Below are 15,713 nucleotides of genomic sequence, written 5' to 3' on the forward strand. Positions count from 1 at the left end.
AAAAAATCTGTAACAGATGCCATACTATGATCCCACCATTAGGGGTCTCAGTTCATGAGATTTCCCACTGGACATGAAGGAGCACTAGGCAGGAGAGGAGAAAGGGCCCAGTGCTTCAGCAGAGCCCTAAAAGAGCCCATTCAGCTAAAGGATGGCTGTGTGCCAGAACCTCTCCCCATCATGCATATAGCAACTCCTGTAATTTTACAACTCTTATAACTCAGAGGGACTTATGTGCTTTTCACTGACCACAAATACATTTCGACTGAGTTGGACAAGGTTATAATACTTAACTTTCCATTACCTGTGAACAGTAATTAGCTTTTCTTAGTAAAATGTTTTTAAAAATCTAAAAAAGAAAAAAAGTATATTCTTGACTGTTGGTATGTTTCCCCCAACAGTCCCATTGAATTCAAGCCTTGTGTGAAAAGTGATGTATGGAATGTTTTATTTGGACATTTTTCATGGTTTTCCTTTTCACCAATAAACTAATTTGAACGAAAACATGTTGTGTGTCATCTGTGACAATATACATCATCTCCGAAGATAACCATTCCCATCTCATGGCAACCTCTGACTCTTGAGGTGTACTTCAATGTTATTGTGAAGCATTACTTTCATTCCTTTACTGTGATATGAATTAAGTCATAGTGGGGCAAATATATGAGATCATAGCAGAGTACAAGAGAACTTTTTAACCCTTTCTTTTCCAACATGAAGAACCAAGTCTTTTGGGCATGAAGTAATCTCCATTTTGCTTACATCAAAATTTGCATGATTGGAAAGTTTACTAATTGGTTCACTGGTCAACACTGGTGATGAAAACAAGATTGCAGTCTACAAAAGAGCTCCCCCAATGCTCCGGGGGAAAGAGGCACCGCCTCTCCCATGTACTAGAGCAGACACCAGAGCAATGTGCTTCAAAAACAAAATCATAAGGCACTTGTCGTAACAGACAGTAAAAAAAAAAGACATTTCTGAATTTTTAAGAGAAGCGAGAATGACAGTGATGGCAGTAAGCTAGTTCAGGCCATGGTCTCACAGTGCTGCGTCCTGCACAGCTTTGGCAAGACAATTGAAACGAGAAAACAACACAGCACAAATTCAAGCTGACAGTTTGACAGGATCTGCCTGTCTAGCCCCGCTTTTGACAAATGTAATGCATATGTGTTGGTATGGATTTTGCATTGTTTTGTCTGAATATTTTGGACATAAAAAATGGCAAACCCCATCAAATTGCCAGATACAATGTCATATTGTGACAAATCAATAAATACTCCTAATTTCACATTACCTTGGCTGTTATTAGGTGTATCAAAAATCAATTACACTTTTAAAATGTTTCATCATTTCTATGGTTACACAAAAATAAATTAATGTAAACCTCTTCTTTATGGCTATAAACATTTCTAGATTTTTTTTCCATCCTTTGAGACTATAGATTAAAATAATACTTCATGTCATCTTTCATATACTGTTATATATAGTAAGTGCTTTGAAAACTTTGTACCTCACAAACTGCATATTATGGTGCCCAAAGCGGGAAAAAAAGCAAAAAAATAAAATAAAATAAAAAATTCCCATTCCTATGTCCCTCTCAGAAAAAAGCGTGTGGAGACACAGGCCTTATCAAGTTCTTAGCTGTTCCCTTTCATTGCAAAATTCCAGACAGTCTAGATGAGAGTTCCTCCTCTGCAAGGTTTAGTAAAAATTCATCAGATATTTGGAGACAACCTGAAGCATGCCAGAAGTCTGAAACGAACCTGTATAACATAGTCTGTAAAACCTTCAAAATAGTTCAGTTGCAAGTACAGTGATCCATTTACACTACCGATGTTAATAATGCTACTCTCATAAATAAAGTGAAAAAAAAATGAGGTGAAAAAAAAAAAAATCACAAAAAAGATCAGTTACTGTCTCTGTCACTGAGCGACACTCAAGCCACTCAACTATGTATGTGGGTAAGGACATTATATACAAGAGGGGAACTTGTTTTAAAAATAACACTTTTTGATGTCAAATGTTTACTTAGAAAATAACTTTGATTCTTAACATCTCTTAACTAACTCTTTATAATTCATTACAGTCTTCTGACTGGTGTTTTCCTGGCAGACCATTGCCGAATAGCTCTCTTTAGAAGTCTGCTGTTGATTTCTGTGAAAAGAAAGAAAGAAAGAATTATGAATATTTAAATATGTAAATAAATGAGCAAATTGTATGCATTTGTGTGTGTGTGTGTGTGTGTGTGTGTGTGTGTGTGTTACCCATGTTACTTACGGGCAATGCATTCCACTTGTGGCTTCTGCCACTGTCCATCTGCCATGCAGCGGACCACAGGCGGGTGGCGCTGTCTGAAGCCATCACTGCACTGATACCTGATTATAGAGTTGACCTGATAGCGCTCCTTCCTGTTCCCAAAGATCCTGGCATTCTTCACTTCAGGAGGCTGGCCACATGTGACTAAGGAAAAAAAATAGAAAATTCCACAGGTCTGGAATAACTGCTAATACTGGATTAAGGCTAAATGCATGATATTTTATTCCCAGTTTTATATCAACTACATACCTGGGCCAGTTTTGCATGTGAATGGTAGATGGTAGTTGCAAGGTACATCATTCCACTGGCCATTTTCATGCCAGATCATCACCACACAGTCCTCACCAGAGTTAAAATAATTATCTGGCTGATTAGGCCTCCAGTTCTCATATTGCTGTGGGGAAAACGTTTGAACACAGTCAAGAATTATATCTCAGCCAAAAAAGACTGGTTGTAGCATCAGAGCATCTCAGCAGGGTGGGCAGCGTGGGCCGTTGAATGCACTGACCATTGGGGTTCCGTCTGACCACTGGAAGTCATTCTCAAATGTCTTATCATTTAGTCCAATCCACTGGTAGTCCTGTGCATGGGCTACAAGAAATAGAGAGACATTAAGCTGGGATGGGAAACACATACATCTACATATGCATGTATATAGCACACAAACACAAAGCAAATACAAGCACTGACCACATCGACCTGCCTACATTCATAACTCACAGTTGACAAAGGCCTGTTCTTCCCGGTTGGTGATGCTAACCAGGTGAGCTCCAAGACGTTGGCAGTGTTGTTCAGCCTCCTCCCAGGCCTTCCGATCCGAGAAATGCAGGTAGCAGTGACCCTGAAACTTAGTCCAGCCTTCCACACACCTCTCTACGTCTGCAGTGACACATGAGAGGGTGGCAGTCAGGGTGGGCTCTTACCATGGAACCTGTACGTGCAAACCTATATACCAATGTTTAGGGACACAAGCAACTATTATATATATATATTTTTATTTCCCCTGCGCTATGTGAAATTTAAAAAAACAAAAACAAAACAAAAAAAAACTAATAATGTAGGACACAGATACTTACATAACATTTTGGCCAAAATGAACAAAAAATAAATAAATTGTGCTTGATGTTGTAAATGGGAGGTTTTTTTTTTTTTTTTTGCTTTTGCTGTGAAATGAATGTCAGTGGTTCTTTAGATAAAGCTAATGCATCTCTGAGGCTTTTAAAAATCTAGTTTGTATAGTGATGTATGCAGTAGGTAAGGAATCAATGAATGTAGCCTCAGTAGAGTGTTTTTTTCCACAGCACACACCCTTAGCACCAAGTTAGTTAACCATTTATTTCTATATGGGGTCAAGAATAAACATCTCAGAGAAAACGATGAGGACTGAAATGACCCAATCCTATTTCCTGAGTTTGTTCATATGGAAAATATGAACATCACAGGGAGAACAGACTCTTATACCTGTTTGAGTTAACGAGGGACAGCTGTGTTGTGCCCTTGGCCCTTTCATATTGACCTGCAAAGGTGTCATTTGTTCCTTTACCACATCTTCTGCCCTACACCTTTCCCCCCAGCCACTCACCACTTCACAGGAAACATCAACATCTAGCTCAACAGACCTCAGTTCCAACACACTGCTGCCACCAAAAGGCCAGATGGTGCCAGTACTTCCCACTGAGATTGCGTTTCATGGCATTAGTTTTGGTTGTTTTTGAGAAGTTGTTAGTAAAATTAGCTGAAGCAGACCTCGTACCGATCTCACAGCGATCCCCTCCATAGCTGGGCAGGCATAAGCATTTGAAAGAATCCTCTACCTCCACACACGTGGCTCCATTGGCACAAGGGTTTGAATGGCACACTTCAACCTCTGTAAATAAAGGTTCTGCAGTTAAGACTGATGACACCCTCAGGGTGGAGGGCAGAGGGTGAAATGGGGTCACGCTTTGGTAGAACACCAGCTCTTATGGAATAAGAAATCATGTACCAGTGCAACATGCTGATCCAACCCATTCAAATCAGTAAACTAAACCCATTGAGGTATTTGGAGCAAACTATTATTTGCATCAGTACTCTAATGATAGGAGCTTTTCAGATGTTGTTTCCATGGTGGTTCAAACTGAAAGGTGTATACTAAAACCTACATGGATGGATCACAGGGTTGCATCAGTTCAAGGTTCAGATTCATATCAAGGAGAGGGAGAAGGATAGGGCATTTACCAGGTGTTAGTAGATGTGCAGAAGACTGGAAATGAAGTGGTGTTTAAGCCATGCCTGAGCAAAAGCAGAGAAGAACAAAAAACAACAAACACACGGGAGTGGCAGTCAATGAAACGAACCGATTACTGGGAGGTCCTGTAAATGTAAGAATCAGGCAACCACACGCATGCCAGACAACTTGTGAAATGGATGTCTCTGTGAGGATGACAGTTAGGCACCAGTGAACAGACCAAAAGATATAAACACACTGACAGAACAATGTCGGACAGAGATAAAGTAATCAGTTAATGAGAGAAAACACTGGGAAATGTTAAAGTCCTATAAAATTATGAGGAAGTACATTTTTACAATTTTATTGGTTAGAGAAAACACAATAAGAAGTTGATATTAATGCCAAAAATGGCTGTTCTCAAATTACCAAACCACAGGTAAAACGTGAGGGATTTAGAAGTATTTTACACAACATGAAGTCAATTTATGGGACTCACCAAAGTGACACCCTTTTCCTGTCAGTCCTGGTGGACAGTGACACAATTCAACCCCGTCCTGTACAGAACATGAGCCAGCACCACAGGGATTTGGATTACATGGGTCCATGGCAACTGTGACAGTAATACAGACAAGAAAAAACATGAACAGAAAACTTGCATGTATCTTTAAGTCAGAATATTTTTGCATCTTTGCATCAATCAGCCACATTGCTATTGCTGACTGAACTCACAGTCCTCTGTGGTAGGTGCTGCCATGACAGCAGGTGCTTCCAGGAAGAAGGTAGGTTCAGTAGTTGCAGTGTCAGGATTCCAAATAGTTTCGGCAGGCTCTGGCATAGCTTTCAGTGGCCCTGCCATGTCACTGAGCAGCCTTGACGGAGCTTGGAGTGTTAATACAACAGCAGGAACATTTGAATCATTTGAATCAACCGCTGATTGGTCTTTGCTAGCCAGGGATGAAATGTAGTCTCCACTACCAGGTGTGGCATGGCGCTCTTCACTCTCAGCAAATAGTTCACTTCCACTCCCACTGTGCTCTATTGGCCCTTTCCTGAGCTCTTGTCTTTGGGTGGGGTAGATAGAAACCTCCACCATGTTACCATCAGTCAATAACATAACATCTCCACTGGCAGATACTCCTGATGAGGCTCCTGAAGGGAGACCAGAGGTTCCGGAGAGATAGCTGCTCCACTTTCCTGATCCATACACCAAAACCCCAGTAGCCTCTTGTTCCCCACTGGATTGGTCTGTGAGATCGGTGAACCCTGATCCCAAAAAGGTGGTCTCAGGAAATACAGAACCACTCCCAGCCCCACTGAGGCCACTGCTTAATCCAGAGAAGGAGCCACTCAGGCCAGACCCTGATAGATCGCCTGACTCACTGAAATCCACCTCTGCTCCACTCAGCTCCTGACCTGTGAGGCTTGGAGCAGTGGACACCTCTACCCAATCGCCATCCACCATGATAATTCCACTGCCGCTAATCTCAGAGAAACTACTGTAATCTCCAGACGGAAACAGGCCTGATGGTAAGCCACTGAAACCAGAGGATTCCTCACTGGAGCCAAGACCTGAAGAGATGCCTGCAACATCTCCACTCTCATCACTCTCTCCTAAGCTACTGAATGAGTCCAGTCCAGACCCATTTTCCTCTGAGCTGAGACCTGAACCACTTCCAATTCCAGACCCTTCCCCACTGAAGAAGCCAGAGCCCAGGACTGGGATGAAAGTGGGGATCTGTGCACTGCCTTTTCCAGCTTCCTGGGGTGACCCTGAAGCTAATTCATCCCCAGATAAGATGGACTCGCTGCCTGAGAAGGTCACAAGTATACGTGAGCCATCACCAATATGGCCTGAGCCTGACAGTTCTCCACCGAAACCAGATCCTGAAAGGTTTCCTGTCATGTCCAGTGCCCCACTGTATTGCTCCCCACTCCCGCTTGCAAATACATTGCCAGAACCACTATCCCCAGAAAGCAGTTCTGCAGAGCCACTAGCCCCAGAAGGCAGGTCTGTAGAGCCACTATCACCAGAAGGCAGGTCTGCAGAGCCACTAGCCCCAGAAGGCCGGTCTGCAGAGCCACCATCCCCAGAAGGCAGGTCTGCAGAGCCACCATCCCCAGAAAGCAGGTCTGCAGAGCCACCATCCCCAGAAAGCAGGTCTGCAGAGCCACCATCCCCAGAAAGCAGGTCTGCAGAGCCACCATCCCCAGAAAGCAGGTCTGCAGAGCCACCATCCCCAGAAGGCAGGTCTGCAGAGCCACCATCCCCAGTAAGCACGTCTGCAGAGCCACCGTCCCCAGTAGGCACGTCTGCAGAGCCACTGTCCCCTGAAGGCACATCTGCAGAGCCACTATCCCCTGAAGGCAGGTCTGCAGGGCCAGAATCAGATGGCTCCACTGCAATGGGAGGTGCAACAGAGGGGCTCACTGTGAATATAGAATGAAAGAGAGAATTAAAAGACTAAGCATTAACAGTGTTAAAAACATTTAATAATATAGTCACAGGGTTACTCTGGTTGGTATAAACATATACATTATACAATGTATATTATATATAAACATATATTACCAGGCCTAAGAAGGCTAGGTATGGATGTCAGGTTTACTATCTCCTCTTCTACTACTGTCTCGTTGAGATATAGCTGGAGATCAACTGCAAAAATATTTATATAGAGCTTTGTTTAGACCTTTATGTTCCACTGCTGAAATGACATGATTATCCTCTGTTAAACATCAGCATAGCAATTTGATGGACAGTATATATCAGTAGATATAGCATACCTCTACAGCAATAGGCATCAAATCTGGAGTGCAAATCAGGATATCCCGTCTGGTTGGGGAACTTATAGACTGTGTGCACACCAGCTTTCCCTCCTCCGCACTGGGGCCGGGGGTTATTGATGGGGTAGCGCACAGTGCGGTCGATGAGCCAGCCAGCCCGGCACTTATCAAAGCCCTGCTTCCAGGCCGCATTCAGATCAGCAGTGGAGGCCAGCGAGGCGTTTTGACCCTGGCAGTAAGCCACTGCTTCATCGTATGTGAACCTCATGAATGAACTCGCATGAAAAACCTCCCCTGAAATGAATGGCAAATGTGGCTAATTATATAACAGCTCCTTTTGTGTTTAATCTGTGAAGTGAAAAGCTGCTCTTTTACAGTATGCAACATGAGAGCCTAACAGAGGCTTGTGTCTGTTATATTGTTTATATATTGTTATATAAAGGACAAAACATTTACTGTATAAAATGCTCAACTTTTTTCAACCAGAACTAGGTAATTTAAGCTTCATTGTTTTAGTTTTATCCACATAGTTTTAGATGGCTGTATGATTCAGACTTGCAGCTGGTGTACCTCTTGGTTTGTCCATATAGCAGTATACATCATAGCGCTCACTGGCAGGCCGCAGTCCATAGGATCTCACACCGCGAAGATACTCCAAATCCCCAGAGCATTTCTCACGTGGGGATGTGATAGGATACCTTCATTTTGAGAAAGAAAACCAGCACATTAATATCACAACAAATAAAGTATAGATTCATTTTCCAATTAATTTTCCAATTAATTTTCACTGTTATCATTTTGACTCTTTTGCTTCTTTATCATGCAGAGATATGCATGAAGGAGCTTGCAAATGCAGCTGAAAATAGCTCCAGAAACTTCTTACCTGACGGTCTGGTCAAGCAGCCAGCCTGCATCGCACTGGTGGTAGCCAGACTCATAGGCAGCCTGCAACTGCTGGGGACTAGCAATCACTGCTCCAATGTTCTGACAGGCCATCTGCGCCTCAATAAAGGTAAGTGCATAACGATCATAGCCTGCCCTGTAGTGGAACACAACACCTGGGTGGTACAGAAGATAAGAAACATAGAGGCAGGTGGATCAATTTACATTAAAGTAGAAGAAAATAAACTCATTCAAGTCTGTCACATGAATGCATGGCCAAAGAATATATGAAAATATCTCTGATAAATACATTCCCTTGTATTTGTGGAAAATGTACTAAAAGTGATCACTCAGTAGAGCTACACATTACTATCCTGATACTCAATCCTGCCTGCTGAATTGAGCCATGATCCAGGTATTTGTAATTAGTGAGCAATTAATTCAGCTGATTGGCCACTTTGTGATTACACCTGACTCCTGTATCAAGGTCTGGTGAAAAACCTACAGAATCAAGTGCAAGGTTTAAAAGCTCTGCATTAGTATTACGTTTTCTTACCAGTTGGAGACATGGCAGCTTCTGTTGCATTTTCATGGGGGATCTCTGATCCCAGTTCAGGTCGAGCAGTCACCCCTTGTATCAGTTCTGCAAGATCCTCTATGGCACTGGGAGGTGGAGACAGAGGCTGCTGGGTAACGTTCTGCATGGTGTCTGGGAGTCCAGTAGTGGTGGTGAGAGGTTTGTGGGTTACAACCTGGCCTTGTAGCTCACTCTCTGTGATAGTCTGCTTGGTGAATTGCTGGGGACGGTCTGTCATCATTCCCACACTTACTGCACCACCTCCTGTCTCTGTAGTCGTCCGTATACTTGGGTATATGTCAGCTGAACCCTCCTCATCCTCTTCTAAGTGAAACAGAGCATGTCACCCAGTGAGGACTCAAAGAGTCAGACAGTATTACTTGGCTATAGGCCCAATAGCACTAACTGAAATATCAAACCATAAAGAACGGCAAACTTTGAAATACTACACAAACAGAAAATAGGGATTATAACGGAGTCCCTGGATTCCACTATAATCCTGAATAGTGAATACCTGTATAGCAGATAGCATCATAACGTGAGTCTGGTAGAGGATAGCCAGTCTGGTTAGGAAAGCGGTAGACAGTGCGCACGCCCAGCAAGCCTCCTCCACACTGAGGCCGGGCAATGTTGATTGGATAGCGGACACTCCCATCTGCTAGCCAGCCTGCATTACACATATCCATACCGCCCTTCCAGGCCAGGTATAGTTGCCCGGTAGTGGCTAATTTAGCACCCCATTTAACACACTGTGCCTCAGCCTCAGTGAAGGTAAATGTTTCAGGGGACATAGCAAAAAACACCCTTCCTGTAAGAGAATATTAGATCATATCAATGTTTGAAGTGTTCGGTCAAATCAAAACTTTCAATGATTTTATTGAAGTTCCTGTACCTGTCATGTTTTGAACAAAGCAGTACACATCATAAGTCTCATTTATTTCTCTGACTCCGTACGTCCTCACACCAGGGAATTCATATTTGTCTCCATAGCATGCCTCTCGTGGCTCATGGATAGGATACCTTGGATCAACAGCAAAATAAAATGAGACAATAACTGTAATTTTCACACAAAAGAAAGCATACAAGGGTTTCTGATGGGGTTATGAGGTTCTGCATACAACCAATTAAATATGAATGGTCCTGAATGGTTCCCCAACATTCTTCAGGTGATGGACAAGGCTGACAAAAAAATGTAGCTTCTGGATTATGGTTTACATAGGCTACTGGTTATTTAATCTGTAGTCATCTCTTTGAAGAGGTTGTTCTTAACACTAAAATGGGCTAGTTTCCATATGCAAAATTAAGTACACCAATTTTATTTTCCATGGACTGACCTAACAGTCTGGTCAGAGAGCCAGCCTGCATCACACTGATGGTAGCCCTCATCATAGGCTGCCTGGAGTTGCTCAGGAGTCGCAATAATGGCACTGTTCTTGATACAGGCCTCCTTCGCCCTCTCAAACGTCAGGGTATAACGGCTAGTGATGGCACGATAGTGGAACACGATGCCTAAATCAGAGCATCAGATGGTTAGAATGCATTTTTGACCATGACGATCAACAGTACTAGTGAGTATTTCTTCTTTTTGTAGAACACACTAAGTTAAAGCCACTGAAAGTGGATTTGCCTAGGAAAACTGCAAACAGTGGCATTACCTTGCACCTTCACATCAACAGTGTCATGGCTGTCTTCAATTCCATGCATGATTTGACAGCGGTACACTCCCGAGTCATTGGAGAGGAGTTCGGTGATTTCAATGCTGGCATCAGTAGGGGTCATGGGGTATGCTATCATGGATACCCTGTCCATATACCTTTTATTAAGTGCAACTGTGCCTTCTGAGGCCAACAGAATGTCTGTACTCTTTTCTTTGGTGATGAGGCTCCATTTGATACGATGGGCGAGAGGAGCTATGGTGGGGGCCCCTGGGTCAAGGACTGTGTTGTCCAGGAAGTAGCAGGGCAGAACCATCTTGTCCCCCATTAAGGGTCGCAAAGGACCCGCTATGGGAATGCTGACACTCAGAGTGTTTTCAGGTTCTGGGATACATCAGAAAAGACAGCTTGAATTACCACACTGATTATTTTAATGCTGGCCTATAATCCAGGGCTTTTACACCCCTGATGTTGCAAAAAAAATGGATATGTTAAAATAAAGGAGAAAATTACTTACCAGTATATAGATAGTCTGTAAAGGACAGAGTGGCTGAGATGACCCGGAGACACAAGCACAGTAACAGCAATGATGTCATGGCTCACCTAGAGTTAAAAGTTAAAAACTTTTTAGACCATGTTATACAGTGATTAAGATTTTTAGCAATATACAGCAATAACTAAAACTAACAATTATCTCACAGTGCAGTGAGGATAACAAAAACTTTAAAACTCATATGTTGGTGATGCATACAATCAAGCCAGTCTACTTAAAGTGCCTTGAAAAAGCAACCCAGAACAAGCTGCCTATTGTAGGTCTATGGAATTCATACCTCTCTGAGAACTAGACCACATTGTAATTTCCAATTTCCACAAAGAAGCATGGGAAACATACTGCTCCCATGCTGCTGTATGACACTTCGCTCCACATCATAACTATTAGATCAGGCAAGTTGGAAATAAAAGTCCTTAGTTACCATGATGAATAAAGAAAAGTCCATTGTTCCTTAAGACTTGCTTTGAGAAAACATGAACTCACATAGAAAACTGCTGTCTGGTATGAGAGTACGCAAGTTTTGGCCAGTATTTAATAGTGAGAGTGCATTTATTTGACTTTCTTCAGAGCATTGAGAAGCCCTTCCTCTCTTCCTAATAGAGACTAATCTTACACATGCCATGAAAAGGCAAGCGTGCCTTATTCCTAGCAGAGTAAACCTTTATGCTGGGAATGCTTTTGGGTCACCCTCCTGTCTAGCTCCCTGCAACTCCTGCTTCACTTCTTTCTAAGTAAACAACATTAATGTTCATTTCCGATAGTGTTAAATAAATTAATCTGTTGAACCATGTAACTTAACAGCATTTTTATACAGAACCCCTTAAGCCAAAAATAACTTGGTTTCAGTCCATATAGAGCATACTAGAACTGTCATTTAGAAAATACACCAAATGTTTATTGTGGCAATGTAAAGCATTCTAGGCTATAATTAGATGCTGAATTATCAGGAATTGACTGATAAAACAGTATCAGTTGCACTGGGGGAGGTGGGTTATTTTCAGTCTTGTTGGTTAATATATGGCACCAAGCCTTCTGCCTTTTATGTCCTCATGTAAAACTAGATTATTTATAATTATATTCAAACAAAAGCTTTTTGAGCCACTGGAAGCTACATGTCTCAGACACTATAGAAATCAGTATCACACTGCACATTTAAAGGGGAAGCAATTTATATTTTTATATTTCAAGTTTGTAGTACATCCATGCTGTTTCTGGTTCTTTTGTTTATGATGTGAATGAAAAAGGACGTAACCTGTATACTGACTGACTCTGACTGCAGAAAATAAAGGTGTTCTATTTCACAGCCTATTGCAACCTTTCAGTCAGCATATAGCATTCCATACCTTTAGCTTTTCTTAATAATTTGGGTTGTTTTTCAGAAGACCAGCAGATTTTTTTTATATGTTGATACTTCAGCTCTTTAACTTCTATTGTCTTATGATGTCTGTGTGTGTGTGTATGTGTGTGTGTGTGTGTGTGTGTGTGTGTGTGTGTGTGTGTGTGTGTGTGTGTGTGTGAGTGAAAGAGAGAGAGAGAGAGAGAGAGAAAAAGATAGAGTGGCTACAGTGTGTGGGTGTCTGGCTCTCTCAGCTCTGACTGTAGCAGCCAGATTTTTAAACCCTTACGGCTGAAGATCATTTCCAGACCTTAACACTGAAAAATGGAAAAGTACTGCAGTAGTCAACGCATGAATACACTCTGAATGGCTGTAAATTCATCTATGCTGCATGCTGAGGAGTATAAATGGAAGAAAAAAAAAAACATATTATGAGAGCAGTGGTATACTGATCATACATCAGTGTGGGGAATGGCTGTAGCTCTGTCAGTACTGATACAGACAAATATATTCTACAGTGAATTCAATTACAGGTAAGATTGGACACTTTGGGATGAGGGCTCAGAATATTTAAGAATCAGCATAACTTTAGCATGTGACATTGCCATGAATGATCATTTTTATGAATCTTCCATTTTAGCATTTGAATAAATTGATTGTCATTTTAATAAACTGGCAAACAATACTGCCCAAAAAAGCAGTATGTACTTTGAGGGTACATATCACTTTTATCCAGAATATGCAACAGATAGGACTCTTTTAAACCACTTTATGGGATCATGGTCAGACATGGCACTTTATACATATGAAAGATGAAAACAGGGGGATGATAAGTGTTAAAATCTCCTGTCTCTGGGGTAGGCTGCCTGCATTCACTATACTTCTGAATTATTTGTCGTTCAGTCACTAAATGATATGTGTCTATACACAAAATTATGGTCACTTAGAGAAATACATTTTGCTACTGAAGATTACACCGTAATATTCACCGGAAAATAAATGTAGTGAACATCATGGATACAGTTCACATTGCGTAGTCGTTCATGGTACGGAAGCATCTTCACGTTAACAACTACTCAAAAACAATATTTCAACCCACCAACAAACAAAATTAATCTGACAGTGGGTAGCTCGAATCGGAAAATGGTATCTCATTTTACCTGTTTGATGGAAAGGCAATCCTGTACATGTACACCTAATCCCCCTTTTCTTATTGGTGGCGATTACTTTATATTCGTTTTACTACTCCGTCACGAAACAGAAATCAGTCCGTTAAGAATCCGATCCACCCCTACTGTTCACCGGTTCAGGTAAGACGTTGCTTCGCTTAAGAGAGCGAAGAGCAGAGAGAGAGAGAGCCACTGGAAAGGGAAATGCGTTTAGATGTCAAGGGTATGGAAGGGGCGAAGGGAAAAGAGCGTTAAGAATGTAGGGAGAGCCAACTTTATTTTGGCAGTTGCATTAAATGATGTAATGGTACTTCTGCGTGACTGAACATACTCACATCCAGGGGAGATTTGTCGACGCGTTTTCTGTAATAAAGTAATGGCATGCAATGATAAATGGGCACTTCTTACTTACTTACGATTTTTACCTTCGTGTCTAATGTCTGCTTGCTTCTGTTCCAGGAAAAGAATTCTTTAAACTCTCTAAAATGAGAGTAACAAATGGCCTTAATTATTACTTCTTAATTATTAATTAGAATTTGCTTTTCTTGCCATGTTCTGAATTAGCTTATAATTGCATAGCGAAAACATTCATAACGTCTCCCAAATCATCACGTAAACCTAATTATTTGCTATTGGTTTCTGTGGAATCATGAAACATTATTGTGGTTATTGTTTCTACTGTACCTCTTAGAAATATAAAATGTTGATTTGAAAAAGAGATTCTGGGAAAAAAAAAAACATTGTGTAGCTACTTGTCGTTTTCCTGTATTCTGCTGCAACTTTTATGTTATTGTGCCCAAAATACGTATTTAAATTGAGACGCTTTAAAAAACATAAATTGTCTTAACCCTCAATGACATTAATTGGTGGAGGTGAACAAACAGTAACAGAGTAGGAGAAAGCGAAGACAGAGGCCTTCTTTGAGCAGCCTGAGCCACCCCTACGGTTATCCAAAAACATTCTGCAGCAAAGGAAATAGTTGTATACGTAATTAAAAGGCATGCCAATGCACTTTTTACAAGTGAGAATGTCGGAGTCTTGTGTCTCCCGTAGTATAAAACAATAGTGTTTGTTATTTTGTTAACTTCTTCCTTCCCAGCCATTCACTCCAAAGATTTTAAGCTTTGTAGTTCGGTCAAGTTTTAAATATTTTTGAGAATTTGTACACATACGGGTTTCAGCTACTTGCATTCCTTTTCAGTAAGTGTGTATTAAACTAATTTGTAAAGTAACCACATTTCTAGACATTTCAGAGTCAACACTTTCAGCACACATCATTATTGTATGTACCTGGCAGTCAGCAACAGAATATACTTCAGTTTAATGTTTTATTAATAATAGTATTAATAGTATTATTGTTACTCTGATATGCCCTTTTGCAGTATTTCCAAACAATAAATACTTTCCCATGGTCTGTTTTTTTAATCATTCTCATTGCATCAGAATGACATGAAGCTATTTCCATGCAATTATTTGAATACATCAATAAGGTCTTTGGTGTTCCTAAGGGGATAACTGCTTGAAAACTAATTCCTAACCTGTTCAACAGAACTGCATTTTTTCCACCATCACCTCACTAATGTAATCAGCAGAGTTTAACCTCATGAGCACAACATGCGGTTTACACTGAGTTCAAACCCTGGAAAGTGAGTGGGGCAGGGTTTCTTATTCTGGCATGGAACTAAACTGAAAACTGTAACTGAACTGTTTGGAACAAACTTCAAATGGGTCCCCACTGTCTCTCTGTATAAGTGCTTTGTCCTCTGATCACTAACTCTTTCTCACTTTCATGGTAATGTCATGACTAAATCTGAAGAAGTTTATGAAATATAGTACCTCTGCTCTTGATGATATGCCTTTTTTTCATAGTACCAGATGACACTGGGGTCTAAATAATGGAGGTTGACTGTATTTGTCATGCAAGAGGTAAATTGCTGATATGCTGAAAATTAGTTTCTTAAAACCAAGTTCAACAGATATATTTCCTTGCTTTCAGCATGAGAAAGGGATATGTCTTTTTTTCCTGAATCAACAAATACCCAGTGTTACCTTAGCTCTTCCAAACTCATCTCAGTTTTCCCAAATCAAGTTGCTTCAGGAATTACTTTAGAACATGTTGATACAGAGAAGACAGACAGAGTAAAGTTAATTCTATTCCAAACTAATAATATTTTTTGTTTCCCCAGTATTAAGCCAGAATACCATTTTATAATCAACAAACAGCAGACCTAATAA

At 41.0% G+C, this 15,713-nt stretch overlaps 1 protein-coding gene across 2 annotated transcripts; it reads right to left on the minus strand.

Annotated features, from left to right (window-relative positions):
- Positions 1-431: 431 nt before the first annotated feature.
- Positions 432-13,706, minus strand: acana (aggrecan a). Of its 2 annotated transcripts, XM_035520841.2 has the most exons (19): positions 13,470-13,706; positions 10,938-11,023; positions 10,421-10,804; positions 10,100-10,274; positions 9,658-9,785; positions 9,280-9,573; positions 8,745-9,089; positions 8,190-8,364; positions 7,877-8,004; positions 7,307-7,600; positions 7,095-7,178; positions 5,255-6,952; positions 5,022-5,135; positions 4,070-4,183; positions 3,037-3,195; positions 2,825-2,907; positions 2,566-2,710; positions 2,278-2,460; positions 432-2,154 (listed from the first exon to the last, which is right to left on the minus strand). In XM_035520841.2, the coding sequence occupies exons 2-19, from the start codon at positions 11,014-11,016 to the stop codon at positions 2,081-2,083; spliced, it is 4,656 nt and encodes a 1,551-aa protein (XP_035376734.2). In that variant the 5' UTR covers positions 11,017-11,023; positions 13,470-13,706; the 3' UTR covers positions 432-2,080. The 2 variants fall into 2 exon arrangements, with proteins under 2 accessions (XP_035376734.2, XP_035376735.2); XM_035520842.2 differs by lacking the exon at positions 4,070-4,183.
- Between the last annotated feature and the right edge of the window lie 2,007 nt (positions 13,707-15,713).

The sequence above is a fragment of the Electrophorus electricus genome, chromosome 23 (genome assembly GCF_041902795.1).
Source record: "Electrophorus electricus isolate QZ-2024a chromosome 23, ASM4190279v1, whole genome shotgun sequence".
NCBI lineage: Eukaryota > Metazoa > Chordata > Actinopteri > Gymnotiformes > Gymnotidae > Electrophorus > Electrophorus electricus.

Excerpts from the sequence above, each read along its gene's own strand:
- acana (XM_035520841.2), bottom strand. The coding sequence starts at position 11,016 with ATGACATCATTGCTGTTACTGTGCTTGTGTCTCCGGGTCATCTCAGCC. Across the intron at positions 2,908-3,036 it reads AGAACAGGCCTTTGTCAACT|CCCATGCACAGGACTACCAG; the intron begins GTGAGTTATGAA and ends TATTTCTTGTAG. Across the intron at positions 2,155-2,277 it reads ACAAGTGGAATGCATTGCCC|AAATCAACAGCAGACTTCTA; the intron begins GTAAGTAACATG and ends TTCTTTTCACAG.